The 11,321-nt window shown below is 37.7% G+C and overlaps 1 protein-coding gene across 2 annotated transcripts in view; it reads right to left on the minus strand.

The window, feature by feature from the left end:
* The window catches only part of RhoGAP71E (Rho GTPase activating protein at 71E), a 30,187-nt gene extending 20,373 nt beyond the window's left edge, over positions 1-9,814 (minus strand). For both annotated transcript variants that reach the window (XM_072303745.1, XM_072303744.1), the window contains exons 1-7: positions 9,576-9,814; positions 7,779-7,936; positions 6,618-6,678; positions 5,482-5,756; positions 4,415-4,616; positions 2,986-3,142; positions 1,192-1,263 (exon numbers count right to left, since the gene is read on the minus strand). In XM_072303745.1, coding sequence (XP_072159846.1) covers positions 1,192-1,263; positions 2,986-3,142; positions 4,415-4,616; positions 5,482-5,756; positions 6,618-6,678; positions 7,779-7,864 — 853 coding nt within the window. In that variant the 5' untranslated portion in view covers positions 7,865-7,936; positions 9,576-9,814. The remainder of the gene's footprint in view (positions 1-1,191; positions 1,264-2,985; positions 3,143-4,414; positions 4,617-5,481; positions 5,757-6,617; positions 6,679-7,778; positions 7,937-9,575) is intronic.
* Positions 9,815-11,321: the final 1,507 nt, after the last annotated feature.

The raw sequence follows: 11,321 nt of genomic DNA on the forward strand, positions 1-11,321 counted from the left end.
ACACTTCACACTTGATACTGATTTTAATCAGAGTATTTGCAGCATAAGCTAGGTATTCATTGTGATCAATGACTGAAGAAAGTACGATGACATTCAAGGCAAATGAAGATGAGTAAAACAAAAGACTCTGATAAAAACTGGAAGCAGTATAGATCCAGGGAAAAGAAGTTTGCGAACATTACAAGGCACATAACCAATTCAACAGTAGGATTTGGATGGAAAGGAAGCGCAACTTCTCTATTTAACATTTTGGTCGGAGTGGCGTAAATTGCACATCTACCAGAGGTTACTTTAGATTGAACCTGTGTAGGGAAGTGGGAGGAAAAAAGAAGCAAGCCAAGACATGATTCGACTGAAGTCATGTAGCTAGGACTACTTTGGCAACCACATTCACTTTCGCAAACAAAGCAGCTTGAGCCATGATCAAGAGAGGTATTAATTACTTGTCATGTATTCTCTGATGTCTTGATGTCAAATAAAGTTTCTCATTGATTCAACAAGTGTTGCTTTTGAAGAAAAGATCTCTTAGAAGTATATACATGGCTCCTTGAATGCAGAAATTATGAAAAAATGACTTCCTATAAAATTAGCTGCAGTATAACATTGAAAATTATATACGCGAACAGTCACCTAAATGTTTAAAATTTTTCTAAGAAGGGCAGCATTTCGCTAAAGAACAAACCGAACAATGATTTTCCGTTCTCTTTGGAGGATTTTGTTCCTCTTAGGCATGAGTGTTGACATCGATGAAAATACTTTCACAACTAATTTTCTTTTACCTACTTAGTTATTTACAGTTAATTTCCCAGAATCAGTCAGAAAGTAAAATTGTTTTAATAATTATAAATCTAACTAAAAAATGAGTCTCCTGTGCTATCTGAATCCTCTAGGGAAGTTTCTACATTCACACTTTGAATAAATAAAAATAAATAAGGAAATAAATAACTCATCTATTGGTAGTACTATATTTTAAAATTTCTTTTGAACTCCTTTCGCATTTTCACAAACAAGCACATTCTAATGACTAGACCAGCGAAATGCTTAAAAGCAGAGGACTAAAACAACACAAAACTCAGTGCTTCTTAAAACGAGGATTGAAATTCGGTTGACAAGAGCATGCAGCAGCGAAAAAAGAGAGGATGAAATAAAAAAACAAAAGATCAAGCATCAAAAATTTGAAACGGCACTCACTTTCGAGGTTTCTGTAGTTTTCTAGCTGATACTGTAGCCATGTGTTGCTATCCGATTCTAGGGAAAGTTGTCCTAAAATAAAAATAAGATAGTTAGATTTGGAGAGATAACTAGAAAGAGTACAAGAGTAATGACCTCCCAAATTAAAAGGTCAGAGATTAAGATTAACGGCCGATCAAGTATTAGGTGAGGTACTGAGAGATGGGTACCAAAATGAGGGCAAGGAATTTTTGCACGGTTGCAATACGGTTTTTCCCACATAAAATTTCGTGAAAAACCAGAAATTTTGAGAAATTATTTCTGATGGGAGGAGTAGCTATTCAAAATCCGACGAATTGAAAGCTAACAGTAGAGTTGCCGTAGCAGGGCCATGCCTGTGAGTTCAGCCGATCAGCAGGCGCTATTTCTCTTGCCTGGATGTAATCAGAGCCCACCAAAAATATAGCTTTAAACAGGTGCTATTTTTGGCACTTTCAAACAGGGTATCTTTGTCATTAGGGTTGAATAAAATCTAAAAAATTCCTGGAGGTTTAGTTCACTTCATACTTTCAAACAAAATGGGTGCCACCGACCGATTCTTCCTAAGTCAGTAGGCGTAAGTGCCACTGAGTTGGTGCTCAAGCAGCAGCGTGTAGCACTTATAAGAATTTGTTTATTTTTCCACTCTAAGATTAAAAATTTCATGCAAAAACATTGGCAGAATCTACCAGTAGTGGGTGAAAGAAACCCACTCTACTTTCTTCCATTTGCAGCCACTTTGCGGTTTACTGATTGCGACATGAGGTTTGTAGGCTCAACTGGCAACTATCAAAACATCCAATTCTGCAGCAGATAGGTATCTCTAGCTCATGCATTTGGTGTAGAAAAGAGCTGAAACACTCTATGCCACGAAGTTACTTGTACTTCCTGAAGCATCTCCCATGTTATCCTCATGAACACATCCATTTATCCATGGTCAGCCTTCTGTGGTAAAGTGGTTGTACCGCTGGCTTTATAACCAGGAGGTACCAGGTTCGATTCTCGGCAAGGCAACCAAAGTTTGATGGGCTTCAACAACAGTTGCCTTGGGCCGGTTGTGCAGTGGGAACTGAGGAGGAATGGGACTTATACTGAAAGCGCAGGCGCGTACTTGAATCAGTAAAAAAAAAAAAATAATATCCTTGTTCACAGTTTTTCTAGCTCACATGATTTAGAAAATATGCTTCCAAACAGGTCACCAAGATTTACATAAAATCATCAATTAAAAAACTCTAAGGGTACAGTAAAAAGATCATGCATTCACGTTTACGTGATAGAAGCTATCGCATTCCATACTGCTGCAACATAAACCGTTGCACAGCCTGGTGAATTCAGTGTCCAAGCCAACAAAGAGGAAAGAAAATTAGTGATACTAGTTGATTTAAAGAATAGAATAGATAATTCATTCTGTCGGTATAGATTTTGTAGGACTGAGGTTAACAATCATGGTAACTTAGCAGGACTTCTGAGTCAGTAGATTCTCTACCAAATTCATGAACACCCCTTGTGTGGGCAAGGAGACAGGACCAGCAGCTTTCCTTCTTTCAGGGACGGTTTTATTATCTCTGGTTGGGTTCTCACTTGATAGGAATGGACTGCACAAAATTTTGAAGCTGGATATTTTCGGGAACTCAAGGGCCAGATAAAACTTGGTATTAATATTGAGAACAACGGAAACCACTGTTATCAGGGAATACTGCCAATTTGGATGGAATCTGATGCAAGCAGTTCTTACAGAAGTTTGGAAGGATAATATTAATAATAGAAAGAACTTACGAGGTAGAACACTAGATGGATACCAGCTGTAAATCCATTCATCTTCAACTTTCAAGATCCTGCCTGTTATTCTGGCATAAAACTCGTAATTTGCTCGTCCAAATAAATTACGGGCTCCAAAGTTGTCGATTAAAAATTTGGTGATCTGAGTAGCAGTCTAGTTTGGAGAGAAGAGAAATCAGTTGTATTAATATAAAGTGAGCACCTTGTAAATACAATTTATATCAGAAAAACTGACTTCCTCACCTGAATTTTCAAATCTAGATCCAAAATTTAGGATGCTTTGGGACTAATTTTGACCAAAAAAGATAAAATCTAAGTTTGACTTTAAGTATGATATCACAGTAGGACTAACGGTCCGACAATGGAACTGCAAAAATGCATATCTCTGTTGCGGTGATATAAAATCTCCGCTCTTATTTCAATTTTCAAAATGAGATCGAACCAACATCATGAGACTTGAAATTTTCACAGAATGCTCTTCTCCTGAAGAAAAAAAATCAACCAAGTAATTTTCCATGCAGAAAATAAGATAAAACCAGAAGTATGCAAAGCTGCAAACTGAGATACCCATTTCTGCAGCTTTACCATCATAATACTGTTCATGATGCCATTATGCAATCAATATTGGTAACCAAAAAGCAAAACCGTATACCTCAATTGCAGTATTTCAAAATTTCCACTTCCTTTTTCATTTTTTCTACAAGAATCAAGCCAAATTTACAGCTTAAAACTTACACAGAAAATTCTGTTAACAGAGAGGAAAAATTAAGGAAGTTTTTAAGACATTACACTGACTAGTTTTCCAAAAAAAAATAAAGTATAATAGGAGATCTGTTACGTCGAAAACGGAGATACCTGATTTCGCACTTTGACCATTGATATGTTATTATCTAATACCATTAATAAACACACTGTTAAAATGATGTGACATTCCAATGAGAGACCACAATTTTTTTAACATCTCTCATACACTGGTTACATCTTTATTAGACTTGAAAATTTGGAAGAGTACCTAATTGTGCCCTTCCAATGCAATTCATGGGTAAAAAGATGAGGATAACAGATGTGGAGCAATTTTTATGAGGAACTTGTAAGATTTAACTGAAAAGAACTTCTTTTGGTACTTTTTGCTAAAGAACAAAATAGTTTCAGTCGGACAACGTTAGTTTTTTGGCCGGTATTCCAGAGAATTCAGCTTTAATTTGAAATTCTCATTTGAGAGAGAAAAAACTCATGTAGGTAAAGTATCTCTTAGGAAGATGTGCTGTTTGGCACAACACTAGTTACAACCAATCAGGAAGGCAACTACAGACACGCTCCGGGTCTCAGTTGATTTTAAAATAGCTTCCTCTTGGTTCTGCCTGAGATGGAGAATTTATGGTTCCTAATAAAAATAAAAATAGAAAATCTGTTAATTGAGACTTACTTTGAACCGTAACACATCCTCCATCTTGGCAGTTTTTCCATCACTGACGCAGGTTTGGAAGAAACTAGGTGCGACTGACACCCCGAGAGCTTCTGAGGTCATACCGGTTTGAGCACGCTCAGAATTAATTGCGATCACACGGAATGTACCGAAGAGTAGAACTAAAAGTCTTTGAGTATACGGGGGCAGCGATGTAATTAATCTAAAAAATATAAAAACCCTCCAGTGAGATTATGATTTTGGACTTGCAGGTGGAGACTTAGAATTTTGTCACAACCTGGAAACTGTTTCCACTTCTACGATCAGAAATAGTGGCGACTACAGAGTGCGGTACATGAAGATTACTGAGCTGCAGATGTTTATAAAACTAAATAGAGACTTTCCTCTAGCTCCTTGGTGACAGGAGTAAATTTGTAATGGGTCAGAGATACCCATTTTTAAAATGTATTTTCTGACGGTAAGTATAAAAAGGAGTTTATGAAGCCTTCCGTAATTTTTCAGATTTGTTTAACCTTAAATGACAGAGAGAATTCGTTGAGAAAATGTCAAAAATGAGACCCGTTTGAAACAGTATTTTAGGCAGGCTCTGATGATGTAGCGAGGCATGAGAAACTGCATTAGGCGATTTGCTTAACTTAGCTTCAGGCATCACCTTGATGTGGCAACTCCGGTCTCTGCTACTGATTAGCTTTTTCTCCTCTTACGATGCTTTTGTTAAAATCATTAGGAGCAGTTCCGTTTTTTTACAAAATTTTGCATGAAAGAAACTGAATTCAAGCTTTGAAAAATTCTGAGCCACTGTCCCATTTAAACTTCACCACTCAACTCTTGGAATTATATTCTTGTTTTTTGTTGGTCAATATGTTGAGCAATTTGTTTTGCAAACATGCCAATGTTTAGTAAACTTATTGGGCACTTGATTATTACATTTCAACTGCATCAGTTCTTGGGACATTGTAGGTACAGAGAAATAAAGTACATTTTTTACGGTGTGTTATGAAGTAATAAGGAGATATTTTTTGAAGAAGGCTTAGTATAAATACTTAATACTCAAATACAATACTTACTTGTTAATAAGCTCATTTTGTTCTTGGGGGTCTGTGACTTCCGTCACAACTGAAAACAATTTTTGTTCACCTGCACGGCCGAAGATTCCATTGGGAAGTTTTCTTAGAAATTTTTTGAGTACTGACGCTATGGTATAGACGGAGTAGTTCTCCATGTTCATCAACCGACCAGTCTGGAGGAAATGTATCAGCTGTTTCATGCTCCCTTGATGACCGGGAGCTCTGAAAACATCTTTCTTTGCAGGTGCTTCTTTGTTCAATTTCAAAATTAAAACCTGGAAAAAAAAACAGAAACAAAATAAAATATACCTCTCATGAATTCTGCTTCACAGAATTGAGACGTGATGATCCACTGAAAAAGGGGCCTTAGTTAAAGATGCAAAAATTTTAGTGGAGCAGTTCTCATCGAGTTGGATTAAAAACTTGGATTTTGAGATTATGATGGAAACCATTCTCTGTGGAAATGACTTGTTTATTCTGCGGAACAGGGACAATAGGTATCGCCATCTCTAACAGGAGTGCAGAATGTGTTGAGGAGCACGAACAGTGGTAATCTCAGTCTTGAAATATCCCCATTCTGCAATCTACGTTAGAAGTGCACAATGAGCTAAGAAATTAAAAAAGTCTGAATGCTAATCCGTTTCCTCTCATTTTTGGCTGAGTAGAGGAGGGGGGGGGGGGTATAAGTTTTTAACCCAAATTTTCTAGTTTATTCTTCAATGTTGCCAAGCCTTGCGCTAATGGGGGCTGATGCACTCCAGTAGTATATTCAACAATCCTGGACTTAGGGCTAGGAAGTTTGTATTATTTTATTTTTCAGTGGGAATGCTGCCAGAAATTCATTCTTAAATACCAATCAAATGGATAGAAAGTTCACTTTTTAGCAACTATCTGATAGTGACACTTGGAGATGGCACGTTATTTGAAGAGTCTTCTTGCGTTCAGAAAATCTTAAAGAACTGGATCAAAAATTTTTAACAAAACATGAAGGTGGCAAAATTGCGAATTTTCCTGTACCTTCGATTTTTTGACATGGCATAATTCAATAAAACCAGGAAAATCATCATCACCTTTTAGGGAAAGGTTATAAAATTAACAGCATGGAAAATTCCTGGGTTCTACTAAATAATACTTACTAAAAGGGGGCCAGGAATGTCGTTCTTGCATACTTCGTCTAGGGATACACCAAATTTCACCCTGGAAATAAAACAAAACAACACATTAAAGCATGAAATTCAAAGACATAAAATACAATCTAGAATGCACAGACAGCTCTTTGGATGAGACAATAGGAAGTAAACCTGGATTGCATTTAGCACCAGAAAATTAGTCAAATCAGCTATGGCTATCTGGATGAAAGAATGGGAGTCATTCATATGAGCTAAGAATGGCACTTAGTGCTTTGTGAATATCAAGAATACACCAGTTGTACACTCAACATGGTGGCGTTTTTTTACTCCCCAAGCTGACTTTCTTACCCCTCCCGGAGTAAGCTAAGCCTTGTATGCATTCAATGAAAGTCATTGAAAGTTAATGATGAAACTTCTCACTACAGCATGAAATTGCAGATCAGGAGAGTTTTGAACTATCTAAAAATTATCCCACCAGAGGCAAGGAGATCCTTCCAGAACAGATCAAATTAGTACTGACAATTCTTTGGGTACGTATTTAGTAAAAAAAAATTCAATTCACAAATGTGAGAAAATTCGAATATTTTCATTTTGCAACAGAATATGGGTATTACCTAAAATGAAACTAGACAAAATATCGTAATTTTGAGGAATAACAAGATTGGAATTGATTGAATTGGCACATTTTTTTGAGTTTATGAACCAAAAATTTTGCAATTGAGTTACACCAAACTTTTTAATGAAATAATGTAAAAATTTTCACTTTTTTATGAGGTTTTTCAAGAAGAGTAGCAAATAAGAATTAAAAGTGAGAACATCTAGGATTTCATTGGTAAAAACAAATGTTGCAATTTGAACGTTGAGAACAAATGTTGAAATTCAAACCCTGAAACTCAACTTGCAGGAATTCGGCTTCAGTTATCGCTTTGCTACATCAACTCTAATGTCAGCTTCTGATTGGTCAGATTGTGATTAGGGTTTTCTCACCTCGGTGCTATTTTTTTAACTTTTTATTGAGGCTATTGGTTTTTCCGCAAAATTTTTTTAAGACTAACTACACAGAGACTGTACAAAAATTCCTTGTTACTGCTCTATTAAAAGTTTTTCTGAAGGTTTGATTCATTCAGTTTACCCAATAAAGAATAATAAGAGAAAAAAAGAACTTACTTTTCGAGTTGATACGGATATAAAACAGTTGATGGATGAGTGCATGCTGTGACAACATTACTGAGGGTTGCGGCTCTTCTTTGCATTCTTCCCTTCTATCTGGTCATCCTACGACCTCCTTCCAATAAATTAAACTATCACTTAACGTTCCTCATTCCCTGTTGGAGCAGAGACAGAAAATGTGAGGTGTTATCAATAAGGATAATAGGCACTGCATAGTATCCATCAAAGAACCTAAAAATTCAACATGGTAATGGTGAAAACTAGGAAAATTCCTGTTTGACACTATCTGATTGTGAGATCCTTGCTTGTTACCAAGTCAAAGTAGGTTTATTATAAAAAGTCACCCTCCCATCTTTATTGATTTGCTCATTTACGGCACTTGAGACGAGTTTACAGTAAAAATGTGAAAAAATCAAGAGGACAAGTTCAAATCAAATTTTCGCTTGCCTCCTGCGATTATTTACACACTCACACAAGCACAGAGCGCCAAGGCAGCTTCACTTCTCCCCTGTATTACTAGATACGAGTGCTCCGTCTTTTTGTCTTTGTTTTGAAAAGAGAGTTTAAAGACAAAGATTGGGTGGAAAGGATTAAAGTAGTTGAGCTTCCCTTTTGTAAAGAGCAAGATAATTCTTAAATGTGAAATGAACATCTTCGGATTCAGTTTGCAGAAGTACAGCTGTTCATAGGAACTTTGGTTTTTAATTTTGATAGGTTAGAATAAATAATGTTAAAGTATATTGATTGATTTGTGGCAAAGATTACAAAAGTCCGGGATTCCTTCTTCACCGCAGAGGCAATAATAGTTATTGATACTTTCCTACTGATGGCTTAAGAGGAAGTTGTACGTTAACATTTGATGCTGAATCAATGAGATATCAGATAGGGCTGATATTACAGAATCCATACTAAAGTACCAGTCTGAAAACTCTCTTTTCTTTTCCCTTAGAACCAGTTCAAACAAAGTAAAGGAGAAATTTTGTCGGCGAATCTAGGTAGGAACTGTGTTGGATCAGTTCACTATGTCCAAAGGTCAATGCTCTGATGCAGTAGTACTGCGTTCAATTGACTGTATAATTAAAAACATTCCACAAGTGCTTGATGATAAGCAGCATACGAATCAGTAAAAAATGTCTTGATGAACGCTCTAGTGGGTGCAGTGACAAAAGTAATGGAGATATTATGCATCCCTGACTGGATATCATAAGAAAGTGAGTTCCGTGATCGGATGTGAACGTTTCTTTTCAATCATCCGCAACATTTTTCTAGCTGCTCCACGGTCAATCATCAAATAGTGCATCATAATGAGACAGGACAAAAAATTTATCCTTCAAGCGTCCATAAATCCAAGTTGGACACATTATATTACAAGTTATCAAACCGTGACCTGATAATGGAAACCAAAATGCCTGTTCCTGGAAGAGAAGGGATGTTTGGGCTACGTAGGAGACCTAAGTATCAATGATCAGGACTTAAAGAATGACACAAAGTAGCTAAACCTCAGACAATTGTGGTTAAATCAACATGATTGACAGCTCGTGGAAGATATGGGTTGATGAATACTTGACACGGATACATACATTTAGGGCTTCCAGCAAAATAAAGGAGCAGGCTGTCACTCAAAGTTCGACATCCAAGAAAAAGGATGCCTTGCAAATAAGTTAGCACTGCTGAGAGCGGCCGAATATTAGTCAACGAGAAGGAGATAGAACATCATTCGTAAATCCTGAGTGTTTACAAAAATATGGGGTGAAGGCATAAACCACAGGCTTAACCTTACAAGGTGTCACTTACCATTTACTCCTGATGGCTCATTGAACACTGGTATAATATCACTGAACGAAGTAATGAGTATTGAAATAAAATTCTATCATTCTAAACACTTATCTGAGTTAATATTCATCACACATCAACGAAGCTTTGCCGAGTGCATTGAGTTTCTATGCCAGGCTTCCTATCTACAGAACAGAAGGATGTTTGGGAAATCGGGACAGGGAGGCACCCAAACCGTGAGGAACCCAACCGTAAATTCAGCATATAATGTGAGAAATTGGCAACAGCGCCCATAAGTGCACCCGCGCACTCCGCGCACCCAACGCAAGTCGCGTCAACTGCCGTGTACGTGCGAGGAATTTTTGATTATCTGATTCTCAAGTCCGGCGGTTCGTAAATTCCAATGAATGATTGTGCGTCCGAACTGGTCGCACTCGTAATGTACAGAAGCGACTTGAAATTCAAAGGGTGCCGATTACGGCTACCGGCCCGGAATCAGCACGGTATTTGACATTGCCGAACCTGCGCCTTCCGAATTTTTGTCCCGAGTATCGTTACTGCTGTAGAGAATTTTGCCTACCCGTAAACTGAAGGAACCTAGGTATATGATAGATACATTTTTACGAAGCAGCCCGAGACAATGCGACGATGTAAGTCGGCAATCACATAACTCGATTGCGGTGTCTGAAAATCTCCGCATCTATGTTATTTTTTAAAGGAGAACAAATTGACTTCATTCCTTGAAGTTTTTGCAGAATTTTCTTGGCACAGAGAAGAAAGATCACGGCAGTTTTCAGGGACAGATTGCCGCCCATGGGCCGCCTGTATTTTGCCGCCCCTTTCTTATTCGTTTTGAAACATTAATAAAACCATCAAAAGAACGTGTCCGAGGGGGAGAGTTGCATAAGACGCGTTCACTTGTGTTGGACACATTTTTTGCGAAAGCCCTGTCATCACTACAAGCAAAAGTTCACGGAACTTTGCGCGAAAGTTAAGTTCCGTAATCCTATTTCTGTGTGAACAAGGCCTTCCATACATTAAAAAATGAACGAAAAAATTATGGAAGAACAAACATAAATGAGGTATAATAATTTTAACTTTCCTGACTGCTCTGTGTTTGGCGCAATGCGTGAAGTATTCCTACAGTCTTTTAGGCGCTTTGCTCTTCACGCCGACCGCTGCTGAGCGCACTGTTTCTGACGCAATGCGTGAAGTATTCATGGAGTCTTGTAGGCGCTAATATGTGTTACATGCCAACCGCCGCACCAAGGGAAGGGAGAATCGGAGAACTACGGACGGTACGGAAACTAAATCCTTTAATTACGTGACGCTTTAGGGAGAAGGGGGGCGAGGAGAGCGTTACGCTAAGTGTTAAAGGATATGGGGCCTACGTCATAAAAACGTAATATAGGGGTGGGGGTGGGGGGAATAATGCTGAAAAAGTACGTTTCGTAATCTGGGGACAGCCCCCGAGTAGAAATTTCGATAAAATTTGAGTCACGTTAAAATATGCGTTTTTTGTTTTTTTTTTTTTTTTTAAATATTTTTTTATTATAACTTTTCCTTCAGTAACTGTATTTAAGCAAAGAAGGAAGACAGCCAATAAAAATACGAATAGAACGTGAATGTTTCTGAGGAGCCGTTCATCGATGACGTCACGTCAAAATTCGGAATTTTAACCCCATCCCCCACACACCCCCTCCTCACACACCCTAATTTGGAGGGGGTCAAAATTTTCTCATTAACATATTTCCCCTCCTTGAAGTT

This window comes from Bemisia tabaci, chromosome 8, assembly GCF_918797505.1.
Source record: "Bemisia tabaci chromosome 8, PGI_BMITA_v3".
In the NCBI taxonomy this organism is placed as follows: Eukaryota; Metazoa; Arthropoda; class Insecta; order Hemiptera; family Aleyrodidae; genus Bemisia; species Bemisia tabaci.